Source organism: Hemibagrus wyckioides, linkage group LG06 (genome assembly GCF_019097595.1).
Source record: "Hemibagrus wyckioides isolate EC202008001 linkage group LG06, SWU_Hwy_1.0, whole genome shotgun sequence".
Classification (NCBI taxonomy): domain Eukaryota; kingdom Metazoa; phylum Chordata; class Actinopteri; order Siluriformes; family Bagridae; genus Hemibagrus; species Hemibagrus wyckioides.
The window spans coordinates 15,825,400-15,843,179 of NC_080715.1; the positions used below are offsets into that span (position 1 = coordinate 15,825,400).

At 39.0% G+C, this 17,780-nt stretch overlaps 1 protein-coding gene across 2 annotated transcripts; it reads left to right on the forward strand.

The window, feature by feature from the left end:
* The first annotated feature begins 1,199 nt into the window (after positions 1-1,199).
* Positions 1,200-17,730, forward strand: stk24a (serine/threonine kinase 24a (STE20 homolog, yeast)). Of its 2 annotated transcripts, none has more exons than XM_058393408.1 (11): positions 1,200-2,016; positions 6,815-7,045; positions 9,859-9,915; positions 10,037-10,145; positions 10,270-10,427; positions 11,787-11,972; positions 12,162-12,307; positions 12,777-12,900; positions 13,247-13,315; positions 13,602-13,738; positions 14,585-17,730. In XM_058393408.1, exons 1-11 carry the CDS (start codon positions 1,972-1,974, stop codon positions 14,613-14,615), a joined length of 1,293 nt encoding a protein of 430 aa, XP_058249391.1. In that variant the 5' UTR covers positions 1,200-1,971; the 3' UTR covers positions 14,616-17,730. The 2 variants fall into 2 exon arrangements, with proteins under 2 accessions (XP_058249391.1, XP_058249392.1); XM_058393409.1 differs by lacking the exon at positions 1,200-2,016 and adding an exon at positions 5,438-5,504.
* The last annotated feature ends 50 nt before the right edge of the window (positions 17,731-17,780 follow it).

Genomic DNA, 17,780 nt, shown 5'->3' on the forward strand with positions numbered 1-17,780 from the left:
CACGAACTCTTCTATGAACTCCATTAAATACACTAAGCATCTGTTTTCTGGATACCGTTCAACAAGTGGACAAACTTACACTGTTAACCATTTACTCATCTGAACAGTGATTCTCTTGAAGACCAACAATAAATGTGTCCCATTTGCAGAAATGAGCCTCTAATCAGTTTTCATGGATAAACTCACTGGCCACTTTATTAGAAACGGCAATCTAATAATGGGAAAAAGCGTCTGTTTGTTTTCCCAATCTTCAGCCTAGTGTTGGTGAGTCTGTAACCATGATTGCCTCATATTCCTGTTCTTGACTGACAGGACTGGAACGTGATATGTTTTTCTGCTGTTGTAGCCCAACTGCCTCAAAGTTTTAAGTGTGATCCTTAATGTTTTTCTGCTCAACATTGGTTGTAAAAAGTGGCGATCCGAGTCACCATCGCCTTCCTGTTGGCTCCAAACTCATCTGATCTCTTTTACACACATAATTGTACACTTCTGAGATTTCTAAACCCCACCATACTGACGCCAGACTGCCGGCTGATTGGATAACTGCATCAATGGGCAGGTGTATAGGTGTTCCTAATACAGTGGCAGGTGAGTGTATACTGTACATTTGACTAACTTTCATGTTCATGTGCCAGCCTTAACAGCACATAGCTAAAACTAAATAGATAGAATTAGCAAAAATTTATCAATTGTGTGCCAAAAAACAGTTGTGGAAAATATACTAGTAATAAATGACTTGTAGGTTTGTGCCTTTCCAGATACAGGAGAGACAAGTTTTTAAAAAAAATATGATGACTTTTCAACACATTTATAAATTTATTATCATACATTTTAATCTTCACAGTTACTTCAGATACCCTACACTTTAACAAAAACAAACAAAAATCTTCTCCACTTCTGTATTGAAGAGTGCAAACTATACCTACTTCAAAGAAACGCGCATGCGCGAGAAAGACAAACACCCACCTCGGCAGCGCGGGCCCAGGCTGAATTTCAAATGTCTCACACGTACACATGTAAGTGCACTTAATAGGGTGCAAACGCTACAATTCTATACTTTATATAGTGCGCTTATATAAGGAGCATGAAGCCAATTGGGACGACCATTCGTCAGACAATTTTTGGAAGGGGCGTGGTCAAAGCTTAAGCTGGAATGGCGATTGGTCCTGGCGAACCGTTTAGCTCCGCCTTGATATAATCAGAGGTTTCCAATATGGCGGAAGGCTACGGCGGAAAATGAGGAGGACGAGATCAGTGCAGTGTATTTGGTGAAATTTTGCGGTGTTTTTTTTAAAATCCATTTTAAATGCAGACACAAACTTCTAGTTTCCTGGCCTTCGGATTACAGACGTTTTAAGGAACCGTGCAATATTGGCAGCTGTTCTAAGCGGAAGTTGAAAGTTAGCTAACTAGCCTGCTGTCCGTCCACCGAACTTGTGCGGCAGTTGGCAAAAATAACATAATCCTCTCCAGTCGGGTTCCTCCGACGGTTTATCACACTTAATCATCTCAGCACTGCTGCTCATGTCTGCCTTCTTTTATCCAGGGAGGAAGTGCTGAAGAGCGTTATTATTATTGCTATTATTATTATTATTATTATGGATGTCCGAGTGCTCGAGGTGTAATTTCTCCATCGAGCCTAGCTCGGTTGCTAGCAGAGCGAATCACACAGACCCGGAGTGACCCGCTATTAACTACCATCAATCTTAGATTAGTTGGTTTGCTCATTCATAACAAACACTAGTCTTAGCTAGCCATCCTCTGACCAGACCTCAACTTGGAACGAGGACGCTTTTTCGCTCCACAGTCTCCTGGACATTACTGGACTCTTTGTATTTTGGCTGTTGTGTTATGGTAAACCCTGCAAGCTGATCTGGTGGTCACGTCCACTTGGAGTTCTTCTTCTTTTTTTCTTCTTCATTTTTACTTTTATTTTCTTGTGACCAAAAGACTTGGTCAGAATAACAAGCCATGGCTCGTCACTCTCCTGTCCAGAGAGGACTTCCAGGCATACAGGTAACGTTATCTTATTACCACACCATTGTACATAATAATCGCTCTATAATGTGACCAAGAGCTTGTATTTTGACATGACCTGTATTGCTGAGCACCGGAAAGTGGAGTGTGTTTACAGTATAGTAAATGTTTCACTTGAGTTTTCTGGCATTGGACACATGAACGTGGTTAAACGATTGTTAATTTTTCAGCGAGTTTGTTCTGGCACCAAGATATCTTGTGCATATCGTTAATTTCCGTTGTCTTGGCCGTGACTTAGTAATGAACACAAACCACACAGAATCAGGTTGTGTCTCTTCATGATACTAGTTCAGTTTCCTGGGGAGTTTCCTGAGCGCTACAAGACATGAAACAACACCGGAAGTCATAGTCGTGAGTCTAGCCAAGATACTGTAAGCATTTTAATGATCATGTCGCTTCATCCGCTATAAAATGTGACTATATGGGAGTTTGTTTAGAGAAAGGATCTTCAGTCCTATCCATAAAGTACTGGTGTGGCTGCAGGCTTTATTCCAACCAAGCCATTGCCACACCTGGTTTCACTTGTTTAATCAGTCCATAGCCTCCAAACAGCTATCCAGTGTGACTGTAATGAAAGCCTGCAGGAACACCGTTTCCATTGCTGATAAGATAGAAAACCTCTGGTTTAGGGGAAACTCTGGGTTTATAGCATTGTTCGGGAGTGAGGTGAGTGTCCCACATCTTATATTGAACGATCAGGGCATCAAACCTACATTGACACCTTTTACAGTGTTGCATGGAGGACTAAACACTGCTGAATCAGCACTTAATCCCATCTGCTACTACTGTCTACAAACTGAGATGTGACTGCATGCTGATTTGTCCGAATTTTTTTTCTTTTCCTTTGCAAGATACTAAGCTTTCTTGCATCCAATTCAGGATGTAACCCTGCCTCACCCTCAGCGTTCCTGAGATAGGCTACAGATCAGACATGACCCTGACCAGGATTAGTGAGTGTGAACGATAAACAGAAATGTTTCTATCTAAATGTTTCTGGACCTTCTGACACTCTTTGAAAACTCAACACTGAAATAAATATATAAAAATGTAATAAACAGAGTATAAAATGTGATCTTTTTTATTTTGATCTTATCTGAGTGTAGACAAAAGTAACAGTTTTACAATGTTAAAAAGATTGTATGTTGGAATTCGGTTTCTCTTAGAAATCATTTTAGATAGATAGATAGATAGATAGATAGATAGATAGATAGATAGATAGATAGATAGATATACTTTATTGATCCCATGAGGGAAATTCTTGGGTTTTATGTTGACAGGTTATAAGTGGAGAATTTCCAATACTTTTTCGACTGTGTGGCTACTGAGGAAAGCATTTATGGTGTGTGTCTGTGTGTGTACATTCGTTTATTAGTTGTCTGTCTTCTGTGGCTGGGGTGGACAATTTAGTAGCCCTTGCGCCCAGGACAAACAGGTCATTGGGGATACAGTTTTAATTTAGTCAGGTTTTGTTGAGTGTAGTGGAAATGCTGTATTGCCTAGTATAAAAGCAGCACTGCTGTATTATCAGAAATGTTCCCAGCTCAGCATGTTCTCATCTGTATACCTATAGTAGGACTGAGTCTTGGATTTAGTCTTTTATTACACACACACACACACAAACTTGGGGTTTTTGGGTTCCTTCACACAGCCCTATTCTCTCTGCAGTCAGCATCCTAAGAGGAACATGGTCTCACGCAAGTCATATGATTTACGATCAGACATTTACAGCACTTATGTGGTATTGCATAAATTAGTCACACTTGACGTGTAACAGTGACGTCAGTACTGTTCACACCTGGAACATCCGGAGTTGTGTCTGAGTCCCAAGAACAAGTCTTGAAGTAGATGCATTTTCTTGCAGTTGTAATGAGATTCTGAGCTTGAACTAGAAACTGTCAGTGGTGTTTTTGGTATTTCCCTGCAGGTTGCTGCTGGATCAGATAGGCCTTTGAGGTCAAGACTTGAGCACAGTCTGTCGACTGAGTAAACATTATGTGGGTTACCAACACTGCAGCACTTTCCTTCCTGTCCTGTGTTCCAGTCACACAGCTCCGTCATTACCTGGCCACCCATTCTGGTGCTGTGACGGGTTTTAGACTGCTGTTTTAAATTTATCGTTATCTCTGCCAGCATGGCTCAATATTCCTAAAGCAGTTATGCAATATCCTCCCATGAATTTCAAGTTTGTATTTGTTTATTGTGGCTGTAAAGTTAGTCATAGTTTCCCGATCATGATCAAATGTGCTTTCAGTTTTAAAGGGAAATGATATAATGGGCAGACTTGCCATCATAAACATTCTTCCTGTATCTTGGATAACAGGCGAAAATCTGACGAAGCACAAGTACACACCTAGTTCTGGTTATCCTCTAACTTTGAAAAGGACATAAGCATATTTAGCATATGCTGCTACATTTATAATCTAAGAAGCTGATGGTTCAGTGGTTAAAGATTTTGGCTAAAACAGAGGACTCTGAGTTTAAACCCCAGCATCACAGAGCTGATGCAAACCTAAAATGTCAAAATACAACTGCCAAAGAACTGTAAGTGGAAAAGAATTAATCAGCATCATCTGCTTCAGTCTCTTTCTCATCACTTATGAGATAAAAGTCAGACTGCTGGTTCAGTCTGTTTGTTTCTGTCCTGTTGGCTTGATGTTAATATATTTGCATTAGACCATTAAAATATTCTCTATAATGAGTGTGTATAACCTCTTCCCTGTTCTGTTGATATGACATGCAGGAACATCAGACATTTTGACAGCCAGTATGTGATTATAAACTGAATCGATTTGACGCTAGTCACTAGCCGGACTTTAGACATCTTCATGCATACTGATTATTTTTGTTACCATATTTGTTAAACCCCTCCATAGCCAGTGTGATATTTCCAGCCAGTCAGACAAAGTGTGATTTAAAAGATTAAATTTTTTCACAGCTTTTGGAAAATACACATTTTGATATCAGATGTCATACTATAGTGTAGGTAGAAAAACTCAATTTTGGTCTAAAACATTTCCAGGTTTTAGCCACAGCAACATCCAGCAGGTTTTCTCACACCACCACACACACACAATAATGTCCAAATGCCTGGCTGTGAAAAAGGATTAAAACACGTCTCTAAAGTCTTTATTATCAGTCTGTAGTTAACAAAAATAACTAAGCAAGTCAGTAAACAATCTGAATGAAACTTGTCTAGATTAAGAGCAGTGCTGATCTGGACTGTTGAAAGTTTGTTGCCAGATTGTGGCTGTAAATCATACATTTTTCTTCTGTCAAGTGTTGTAGGGCTCCGCTGCGCCCTTTAACACCATTCCATAAGAGAGTACACTCGTACATGCTAGATAAGTGTGCGTGAACAACGCCTCGTTTTACTGTCGTGATAAAGCATGTGCACCTGACTGCCAGGGCCAGTGTGAGTAATGTTCAGCTGAGAGAAAAGAGCTCAAATGGAGTCCATCTGTCAGCAGGTAAATCTCTGCTCTTTCCTGTAACAAACTGATTTCTTTTCTTCTTTTTTTCTTTGTTCTCACTTTCCTAGTCTTGTTAATGACTGATAAATGAGAGAAGATGTGTGACAGATGTTCTAGGGGTTTGTTTTTTCTTTGTGGTCTGTGCTTTGTACATCAAATCTTATTTATCTGGCCTGCAGATGATTAAGCCTGTTCACACCTTTATAATCAATACCGTTCCAGATAGTACATGACCAGTTATGTGTCAGCTGCATGATTATATATGCATAGAGACTGGGTTGTAAGCCATTTGCCCAAGGTGTGAGGAAATGCATACATTAGTTCTATTTGTTAAAAAGCAGTGACTGTTCATTTCATTAAATTTCTGACACATTTCTAAATGCAAGTTTCTTTTCCTGACATATTCAATAATTTTAAACAGTTACTGAGGGCCTTTAAAGTTGACACAGGCTTTTAACAATATACAGTGATGGGAGTTTACCAGTATGCTGTAAATCAGAAACCAGAGAAAACATAGTGATGAATTACTGCTCCAATCATAACTGGTGTATTTGTCATCATAGCTTTCTGGATATTTTAAGGTTGTGTTTTTCCCCCCATGTTTTCTTTCTTTTCCTGAATGCGGCATGCAAAACCCACAAGTATCTAACTGCTTTTGCCATCGAGTGTGTAGTAAAATGCCTTCAGATTTACCAGGAACGAGTGTAAAGTAATCCCTCTGTAAACAGAGTCAGTCTCTTTGTTTTGTGAGGCTCAAACACTACCAAAGACTCATTCATTCACTGCAATTCACTTCAATTCAGTGCTTTCTTACTGTAAACAGATCAGGTGTAGTAGGAACATCTCTTCAAAAAGGAGTTGTTATGGTTAAGATTTTAACTCCATCACCTTACAACACAGACAACACAGGCTGTGTTCTACAGGGCAAAGACTTTGCTTCTGTGAAGACGGTTCCCAACACATTAGGCTTTATAAAGTCCTTATCAGCCCTCCTGCAGTTGAAGGACTCTGTACTTTTGTTGAATAATTGAGACGTGAAACACTTCGTCATGTTCTACTCGTAGACGTGGCGGAGTTGCTCTTTAAGATTTCAGTGTGTTTAACTGATGAACCATGTGCATTTGGTTTGCTTTATTACATTGCAGTTTCTTGTTACTTTCAGGTGACTGGAATGTTGACTATAAAAAGTTTCATATACACTTGATGTCCATTGCGAGGTGGAATCCAGCTTACACAACTTCAGACCCAAAACTTGGCATGCATTTGGTTATCCCTGTAAACTAATGTTCCTTTCTTTGTTTGTTTAGAATATTAAAACCGACCCAGAAGAGCTGTTCACTAAGCTGGAGAAGATCGGTAAAGGTTCATTTGGAGAGGTGTATAAAGGAATAGACAATCGTACCCAGAAGGTCGTGGCCATTAAGATCATTGATCTGGAGGAAGCAGAAGACGAGATTGAGGATATACAGCAGGAGATCACAGTGTTGAGCCAATGTGACAGCCCCTTCGTTACAAAGTATTATGGATCATATCTGAAGGTAAGTGCATCATCACTACTAGTCAAATCACAGCGATGCACAGTGTGAGATGATATGTAAGATGTATGTGTCTTGTGCTGGCTTGAATGGAAAAAGTTTGGGGTTGATTCTCTTAATGTACCATCATGTAGTGTTTTAAAGATGCTACATGATGGCTCCAGGTTTAAGTCATTGTTCTTTTTGATTGAGGTTGATTTTTAAAAGATTATTTTATCTTGAGAAGTCTGCTAACATGGATAAATGACTGTAAACCATATACATTGTACTAAAGGATGGACACTGATGAGGGAGCACAGAAAGACATCAGCAAAAAAATTTAGAAAGATTCAGAGGGAACTGGAAACAGAGGACAGGAAGAAGATATTTCTGCAAGTCATTCCCACTCCCAGAATCGATTCTCCATCCGTTGGATGGCGTGCATGCATGCATGTACATGCTTATATTGCAACGTAAAAGCCCATGACTCATGTTGATGTTTTTTTGTTGTCGTAAATCCTACTTTCTCTCGGCATTGCTTTAAATGCAATAGGCTATTTGATATTTTCCCCCAAACTTTGTTCTTTTCCAAAAATTGATTTTGAAGACTATTTTCCAGCTGTATACCGAAGTCTTACAGAGAACAGGCGCTATCTCTGTTGGAGATCTCTGTTCTGTCAAATGATGTAACCATCGTTTGTTTCACTGTAAACACATTATCATTTAAAACTGCTTTATGGTTTAAAATGACAATGCAAAGTGGTAATTCAAGCTTATTTTATTGTTGTGAGTTTTCTGAGAGGAACTGCATATCTGGTCAGATTTTTTTTTTTTTTGTAAAATGGGCATTCTAAAACAAACATGCCAATGTAGATGCTAGCTAACAGTTGTGGAGGACTGGATGCTTACCCCCTGCAACACCAGCGTCTTTTCCAGGTGTGAAATGAAACCTTAACAAAGCCTTAACAAAATTAGACTGGATCTTTTATAGGTTGTTTTTAAAAAGCTAGTGATGATAGGTGTGCATTTGAACTGGGATCCTGTCGAAATAAAGTCACAGAACTGGGCCGTGATGAGTTGTTGATATTTTGTGAGTGGAAGAGGGCAGTCAGCTTGCGGGATAACGGAAGACCGAACTGAGAGTGTGTAGGTTGCTTGCTCTGTGCAGCGTGACAAATTTACAGCTTCCTTTTATTCATCTTTAGTAAATGCTTTAAATGACTCCTAGAACCAATCTAGTCAGAAAATAGCTACAAACAGAATTTGTCAGGATTTCTTTAAAATTTGGTCGTAAATGGATTGGAAAAACAGTATTGGTCTAAAATACTGGTGTGACTAACAACCATGTCATGGGCTGTTGGTCACACCGGTATCATTGAGAGAGAAGTCATTTCTCGGAGAGAAAGTCATCGAGATCACATGTGTTTCCCCCTGTTCTGATATTTGACGTGAACTTTAATTGAAGCTCTGTATCTGCAGTTGCATGATTTTATGCATTGTGCTACCGAAACATTATTTTCTGTTTGCCGTTATTAATAAGATTAATGGAGACCGTCCACCTCTGATCAAAAGACAAGGCTGCACATTGCACATTTCTGTCTCTGCCAATGACACACCTTTACATCTGTCCAGAACATGCTTTCTTTCTCTACTTGTCCTTTTTTTTTGCTTATCATTTCCTCTCAGAGGCAACTTTTTTCATTTCCTGCCTAGTTGAACTCTGTGGTCACTAAATGGCAGCGCTATGCACCAAGAATTTAATTTTTATCCTATAAGAGCATGAAGCAGATGAAAGCCATAGTTAAGTGTAATTCCTTACTATAAAGATCAGGGAAGTTGCTAAACTGCTGATTCTTTTTCTTCCTTGCTCAGAATCTCATAGACCTTTCAGTGTGTGGAATTCCCTTCTTCATATACTATTTTCACTCATTCTTTAAACATGTGCTTTGTTATAGACAGTTCCATTTAGAGATTTATATACTGCCAGTACTAAACATGGTTTATAAATAATACCAGCACTTACAAATGTGATCTTTAAATGGCAATCTCATCTCGGATGGCCTATACTGATTACATATGTGGTATGTGGGTCAGATTTGTTACCACTGCACTGCAGTCTGCAAATAAAAACGGGGGCTTTCTTAATACTTCCATATAAAATCGATTTGTGTGGCATTACATTAGAGGGTTTTATGATACTTTTCCCTCACAGGTCCAGATTGACATTCTTTATAGACTTTGTTGTTTTTATTTAGGTGAGGATAAAATTTTGTTTTAAACGTATAACTATAAATGCCATGCATGTGGCGATAGTGTGATTTCCACATTCTTAAAAAAGTCACAGATCCTTTGGCTATGCTTTTGATGATCACTTTATTAGAGGAAACTTCAAGGTAACTTCCTGTATTTCCAGCTGCCTGTTATCTAATAATAATGATATTTACTGTGAGTAATATAAGTTATCACATTTACTGTGGTGTTTTTTTGGACTGTTGACTCCACTAGAAGTCTAGATATGTGCAAACTTTGCCTAAAATATATTAATGCACAAACTCTTATGGATTAAAAAACATTAAATACATTTTTATTTTATGATGATTGTATTTGTGTTATGGCACATTTACAGAAATGATTAAAGTTTTTATTTTGGACCTGCCTGCAGCTAGTTGGTACTTCTTCGTAACTCACTCATATGATTGTGGTCACAGGATATGTGAGCTCTGATGTGGGTTTAGATGGCTGTCTGCTTGTGGCCTAACGTGCTATTGAGTTCTAACAAAATGTGCTAAAGTTTGTGGGGTTTTCTTTTTTTTTTTTTTTTGCTCTTTTTCTTTCAGAGCACAAAGTTATGGATCATAATGGAGTATTTAGGAGGAGGATCAGCATTAGATTTGGTAAGTAGTGTGTTATAATCATCGTGTCAAGTGTATCGCAGTTCATAATGAGTAGTCTTGTAGAGAATTGCACAGTGCCTATGTATGTAGGGTTCACACTGTCCATCACACTCTGTCACAGCTGGAGCCAGGGCCACTGGATGAGTTCCAGATTGCGACTATACTGAGAGAAATCCTCAAGGGCCTCGAGTACTTGCATTCAGAAAAGAAAATTCACAGAGACATTAAAGGTATCTTAATAATGTGAATATGTTCCATTTTAAAAGTGCATGATGAATAAATCCGCATTATTATTCCTGACATGGAGCTTCATTCACCTTAAAGCCTAACGTGTCTGTATATGTTTCTCCACAGCTGCTAATGTGCTGCTGTCAGAGCAGGGTGATGTGAAGCTGGCTGACTTCGGCGTGGCAGGCCAGCTTACGGACACTCAGATCAAGAGGAACACGTTTGTGGGCACTCCATTCTGGATGGCACCTGAGGTCATAAAACAGTCAGCTTACGATTCAAAGGTCAGCACCCATCAAAAACCCCTGACCAGATCAGATATGAACTTGGCTACACATTGATGTAGGAATGTTAGTGCCATTTAGAGTGTGTACTGATGCAGTGTTACAGATAGCCAGGTGATCAGATACGGTTTTCTTTATCTCTTCAAAAAAATCCTTTACAGTTTCCTGGTTTCTGTATGTGTGTCAGAGATAGAGTGACTCTAAATTCAGATTATGTACAAACTTGCTGTACTGTGCTGACTCACTCTATACTTCCTTATTGTACTGAGCAGTCTCTGAAACCCTGTTCCTACACTTGGTTGATGACCTCATGTAGGAGACATGTTTTTTTTCATTTTGTAGATATTAATGAAGGAACTATTTACTTTGATTTGAGAGTTTTGTGTTTGTTAAAACAGGCAGTTTGGGTTAGGGTTAGTTTAAAATCCAAATATCAATTTCAACATTAAAATGAGCTATGGTCATATGGTCTGAAATAATATTTCAGCAATAGCTTCCCAGCTCCCTCCCACTCCATAATGATAAATATATGTTCTGGTGTAGTTGTGAAATCTCTAACATTTTACAAGTTTATATGGAACCTGTCAGCTAAGGAGGGGTGATCTTTGACCTGCTCTCTTGTGTATATCTCATTCAGTCATCCACATGCACCAGATACCAAGCTATATGGCAATGAACATGCAGACGTTTCTCCAAAGAAAGCCCTCAAAATGGAAATTACAGATTGTCAAATCCCACAATCAGACCTCAAACCAATTACAAACTCGTACGTCTCGAAAAGTAGCAAATGGCATGGGACCAATGTATTCATAAGAAACATCGAATGAACCCTGCCATAAACAAAAGACAAATCCTCGACTTCCTTTTCGAATCCAGACACCATCAGAACGAATACACAAGATGCCATATTGAACAATCAAGACTTATACATGCTGTCTTCTAAACAGTAAAGAACCCCCAACATGTGACCTCTGTAACTCAAAGATGACTAACACGTATTAATGGACTGTTATGCTCTGAACAACACTTAGACTATGCTTTTACTTAGAAAATATGTATTCTAAGAGTTTTCCAAAATGTCTCACTGAGGAAAAAATGTGGAAGTTTTTAATGAGAATTGAACTGAAGGACCTGTAAGATTCTACTGTAATACTTTAAGAACTGCAAAAATATCTACCTTTATCCTGCCATGAAAATAGCCAGGGATGCTGGTATGGCATTAAAAGAACGTTAAACAAACTATCCACATGCACCAGACCTTTTGATCCAGTGTCTGTTCTCATGGCAAGGTGTTAATGTACTAGAGTGAATGCTGAGTGAACGGTTTTATGCATCGAGTGCCGTGATTGTATGTTTCAGGCAGATATCTGGTCGTTGGGTATAACTGCGATAGAGTTGGCCAAGGGAGAGCCACCCCACTCTGAACTGCACCCCATGAAGGTTTTATTCCTCATCCCAAAGAACAACCCGCCAACTCTGGAGGGAAACTACAGCAAACCGCTAAAAGAGTTTGTAGAAGCCTGTCTCAACAAGGAGCCGAGCTTTGTAAGCATCCGATATTTCAACACTATATGTCTACATAACCAACGTTATATGCCGTTTCTACCGTGCTGCTGTATTTAAAAGCTTTAACTCATTCATGTACTTCTAAGACTTTGAATAAATCATTCTGCATCATTATACTTTTTTTTTTTTTTTTTAAGCTGGGTGCCTATGTTGTATCTTTCTCTGCAGAGACCTACAGCCAAAGAGCTGCTGAAACATAAGCTTATTGTACGTTACTCTAAAAAGACCTCGTACCTCACAGAGCTCATTGACCGGTACAAGAGGTGGAAGTCTGAGCAGAGTCGAGACAATTCCAGCTCTGACGACTCTGACACGTAAGCACAGGCTGATTACCCTTTCTTTTTTACTCCCTGATTCTTTACTTCCAACATTTTTGTGCACGTTGATTCAAGCCAAAATTTCATCAAAGGCACACAAACTGGATATTTGTGTATCCGAAATGAGTAGAATAACATATCAGACTTGGTTCTGACATTAAAACTATAATAAAACTATAACTAAAAGAAATTCAAATTTACAACACAAATATTGTCAGTTCAGTATTTTAAGTGTTTTTTGTCTTTATGATCTGAATTTTTATTTAGCATCATGTCAGGCAATGTAGCTTGACATTAATTATTCTAATGTGATACAGCTTAGAAAAATAATTATGCTGGTGAACTTCGTTGTAATAGCATGTATTATTGATTAACATTACATTTTGCTGCACTTCTGACAGTATTCTTCTGACCATTTTTTCTTTTGGCAATTCACATTAAAATCCATCTCTGTTTCTCTACCTAGGGAACAGGATGGCCAGGCCTCAGGTGGGAACGACTCTGGAAACGATGAGTGGATCTTTACCATGAGAGAGAAGGACCCCAAAAAAATCCAAAATGGAATCATGCAGCTTCAGGACGACAGCGAGGTAAGAGGGAAAAAGAAACTCTCAGCCTTATAGATGTGCACAGAGGTCCTTTGGGTCTAGAGGTTCAGTGTCTTCAAGTGTAGGGGCGCTTGGAGAGTCTGTACTGAAAGATAATAAGCACCTTCAAGATACAGGCCTAGGGAGCACAGAGAACGCTTTTGCACTGGGCCCAGAAATGTGTAGGTCATTTTTATGTACCATCAGTAAATGGCATTATTCATGTGTAGTATAAATTCATGTGTAATCTGTAAACCTCCACAATCAGCATCATTGTCAGAAATAAGTGCTAATATAAATATGCATAATTGTCTCTTTCTGACTCACTGTTGTGTTCTCCCTTTCTCAGGTACAGAGCAGTGTGCAAAGGCCTTTGTCCCAGAGCTTGTCAACTATTATATCTCCACTGTTTGCAGAAGTAAGATCTCATTATGTATTTGCAATGCACCTATTAGGCTTGGGCTACTCTAGTTATTTCTTGTGTAGTAAAAAAAACCCCACACATCACGTGTTTCATGGGGGTTCCATCAGCAGCATCTGCTTTCAGACACAGCATATCGCTGTGCAGTGCAAAGCAGCAGTCTCCTCTTGAGATGTCTTGCATATGTAGGTCAAATAAACAGTTTGAGTACTAGGCCTGTTGCTGCTGTAGACCACAAGAGATTTAACAGTTTAACAGTGGCTCCTCTCTCTTCCATCTCCAGCTGAAGCAGAAGGGTGAGGCAAGCAATGGAAAGCCAGAGGCAGTGGAGGAGCTGAGGGAGGCCATATTCCTGGCAGAAGAGGCATGCCCTGGCATCTCCGACTCCATGGTCACAGAACTAGTACAGAGACTGCAGAGGTATGATTTCTCTAGCACATCCACAGATTTCTGTCATATTCTAAGGGGTCCTACTTAGGAAAACAATTTTAAATCCTCATTTCAAAATTGTTACCCAAGATTCTGATGTTTCTGGCCCATCTGGGTGTACACATAGTGTTAAATTTAAGACCCAGTGAGTTTTTGGAGCCACGGGATCAAAAATAGAAAATGACAGCTAAAAGAAAGTGGTAAACACAAGGGTCTTGAAAGTTTGCAAATGACCAACAGCTGACCTTTTGTCATGGCTTCCACCATAAAATAGTCCATTATTTGTTCTCACCCTGTACAAGTAGGAGGTAGTTGGCTGTGTATTGACAAAACGGACTAGAGCCGGGATATTACAGCTAAAATGTGTGATGTTCCAGTTACATAAAATTGCTTGCTTACAGAGGATACAAAACAATATTATTCCTTGCATCTGGATAAACAGCTGACATGCCTGAATGGAGTTGCATTTTAAACATAAACCATTAGTGATTCGTTCATAATAAATAATACATTAATCACTTTTGACTTGTGGCCAACAATACATGTATTCCTATAGTTAGTGTTTGGTCTGATGAACTGCCATCAGCCAAATGATTTCCAGAAATACATTTAACTTCAACCTGCTTCAGAAGCTGTGATGGTTCTTGGTTTGAAAACTACTGAATGACAGACATTTCTTAAAAAAGAAATTCTGCTATAGGTCCAGAGGTCTGGCTATTCATAGCAATCAGTGTATTTAGAATAAGCGGTCTAGAGGTGTGCCCATTCATAGCAATCACTGTATTTAGAACTAGACCTCAGCTTTCTGACTAATCACGAGTATGTTCTGTCTGCCAGGTTTGCGGTTCCCCGGGCCTCATCTCACTGACTGCTTGCTGTGGATACTCCTCTCTTTGCCTCCTAGTGCAGCCTCTCACACACATACACACTCTCACTCAGCCTGTACCTGGCACACACACTTTTTTTTATTATTATTATTTTAATTTTTTTAAATAAAACATATCAGGTGAATGGGTAGTGTTGTAGTGAGGCTTGGCTGGGCTTAGACTCCGATTCAGGCACACCCCTTCTGAGAGCAGTTAACCTTATTTAGCATACAGCACACAGGGGCAGAGCAGCAGGTGGTTGCACCAGCCATGTGCAGGTTCTTTCCAAACTGCATGTGTAAAGCAATTTGCATCTTAATGACGCGATTTTATTCTTAACTGTCGAGCGAGTGCAGATTCAGTTGCAGCAATCAGTTAGAAACTAAATCAACTCTCATGTCAATTACACTGATTCATTAATCCCTTTTACCCTCTAGCAAAAAGCGATGGCTAGTTAACATTTCACTAGAGAATGTAATTCAGAACTTAGTTGAAATGCAAGGATCGGTTGTTGTATGTTAGGTGTACATGAGTTTAAGTATTATTTTATATTGTTTTGTGTTATCAGCTGGTCAGTTTTAGGCAATAACCTGTTTTATACTTGTCCCTTCACTAGTGTACGTATTACACTATGGTGCATTTAATACAAGCTGTGCAAAGTAGACAGTTTTATTAGAACTTGGGATTGTTTGGTGCAAGCCAGTCACTGAAAGTGCAGTGTGTGAGATCTTTCAGAGGTGTGTGTGTGAGTGAGAGTGAATAAATGAGTGCTGTAGGGTTCCAGCAGTGAAGTTGTGGTGATCCTCCTTATTTTTATTTTTATTTTTTTTTATTTTTTTTAAACTCAGGTATTCTGCTCTCAGTAACCAGAGTCTTCTGAGAGGCAGACTGAGCATGCTCAGCTGGGTGTGTAAATGTGTGTGTACATAGGCTTACAAACATGTCATGGAGGTACGCTAATGAAAACACTGTGTTAAAAATGGCCAACTGCTCCTGTAGATACTGTTCATGAAGATATATATGTAAACTGGCCATCACTGAGATTGCCTTGTCTTTTAGTTTGCATTTTTAAAAAAAAAAAAAAAAATCATTTGATTCAAATTGACCGCTGCCATCGGACCCGTTATCACACGTTCTTCTCTACCTTTGCGGTGCCATTCATACTCTCCTATTGTTTCCATTTGTTATCAGTTCTAGAGTCTAAAATATGTTTATAAAAGTTCCAAGCCCATTTTATTTTGATCATTTCAGTCATGGAAAAGTAATGCTGTATGCTATGATTTATTATTATTATTATTATTATTATTATTATTATTTTCTTTCTTTAAAAGCTCCAGAAAATTTCACCAAACTGGTCCTTTTGATTTGCTGTAAAACTCGTCATATGCCGCTAAATCCTCACGTCTTCCTGGGAACTGAAACGGTACAGCGCGTACCAACTGCTTGAATTGCACTTAGATAACTGCCTTCTAATGATACGTGAATTAGCCATAAGACATAAGCATGAGACTTGTACAGTGCATTTCACCTCCATACATATAGGACCGCTGATGTGAGCACCATTTATGACGTCCACGAAGCCTAGTGTGTTAACGCACAACTCGCATTGGTGCATTTTATATCTCTTCATTGCCCATGTACATTTAGTGTCCATAGTGAAAAGCTTAGCGTCAGCAAACGTGTTGTGGTAGAACTGCACTTGAACTAACCTTCAGTCTTGTTTGAACCCGCTAACTGGCCAACGATGCGGTTTTTCAAACGTTAATCCAGCGATTAAACCTGTAGCTTCACGATAGCATGGGAATCCGAGCGTGAGGCGATTCTAGATAAATCTCGTTTCTAATTGTTTGGGGACATGGATGCTATCACAAGCATGATGCATGTGTGTAGCAAGTGTTTCAAATCCTGAAATCCAGCTGTTTTTTTAAAAGCCTTGAATTTTAGAGCTTTTTCAATTGCGCACTTTGAGTTATTAAAAACCAGTTTGGGGGAAAGCGGTTCAAGACTGGAAATTCTAACAAATTCTTCACAGTGGAGCGTGTCTTGTACTAGGCTGTCATGTCTGTCGGAGTTGAAGTTGGACACCAGGATTTAGAAAGCTTTGGAGGAGAACAAGACCATGGTGCCGACCATAAAACCACTAAAGGCAAATTCAGAGTACCAGAGGATTGAAGTTTGTGTCATCTAGTCACGTGCAAAGTAACTTCTGCTTATATATCGTCTTAATTCTAATAATGCATTATGCTTATAATGCGTCATAAAAGACTACCAGTATAGACTTGCTCTTAAAGATCTCAAGACTAGTGTGGAATTTTACGTTTAAAAAATAAAAACCGAACTCGTGTTCTTTAAATAAGACTGGTTAATGATGATCTGCTTAAAGAAACAAGAACTGAAAGACCTTTTTTGGCAAGTGAAGCTGTTCAAATCATTGCTGGTTTAATGTTAGTGTTTCGTGTATCCAAAACCCATAGATGGCATTTTAACCGAGGCAGAAACCTGCACTCATGTTCAGACTCCTGTCCTGTTGTCCGTTTACCACAAAGTGCTTCCCCCTCCTTTTCTTTTTGCACCCTTTTAGAATTTTTGTTTTCCCCCCTATTATTGATATTTGCACCTTTTCCACTTAGAGTCTGAATGTGTCCCTGTGTGTAAGCTGTAATTTTACTGAGATCACGGTTTTTGTCTTGTTTATCTTTGCGACTGAACTTTCTTGAGTATGGCAATAAATTAGGCTGTCAGGTTTCTTAGCACAGATATATTCTATGGAACAGAATTCAATATTTTTATAAGTGTAAAGTGCAGTATTATCTCTCGAATGAATTACACCATATGCTATCTAACTGATTTTCAATGTAATTTTCTGTAACATTGCTGAGTGTATAGTCTTGTACATAATTCTTGCTTTTGTCATCAAATACCAAGGTACTGAATTCCTTGCAAGCTTTCAAGTGATTTTAAGAAAAATAAAACAATGATAGTTTGATTTGTCTACTGTTTTAACTGTGCTGGTGGGGGAATAAGATTTTATGTGTTTTTGTTTGTTTTTATGAGCAGAACGTCCACTGGATCTACTTCATCAGTTTCCATGCAGATTAACTCGTTTACCGCTCAGTAGTAAGTATTAAAAGCTATTCTTTGGTCCAGACCTGGACGACGTTTGTAAT

What these genes read in the sequence shown, in the direction of transcription:
- stk24a (XM_058393408.1), top strand. Translation starts at nt 1,972, where the DNA reads ATGGCTCGTCACTCTCCTGTCCAGAGAGGACTTCCAGGCATACAG. An exon ending in AGTCAGCTTACGATTCAAAG is followed by an intron (nt 10,428 to 11,786) that starts GTCAGCACCCAT and finishes TGTATGTTTCAG; the next exon opens with GCAGATATCTGGTCGTTGGG. An exon ending in TATCTCCACTGTTTGCAGAA is followed by an intron (nt 13,316 to 13,601) that starts GTAAGATCTCAT and finishes TTCCATCTCCAG; the next exon opens with CTGAAGCAGAAGGGTGAGGC.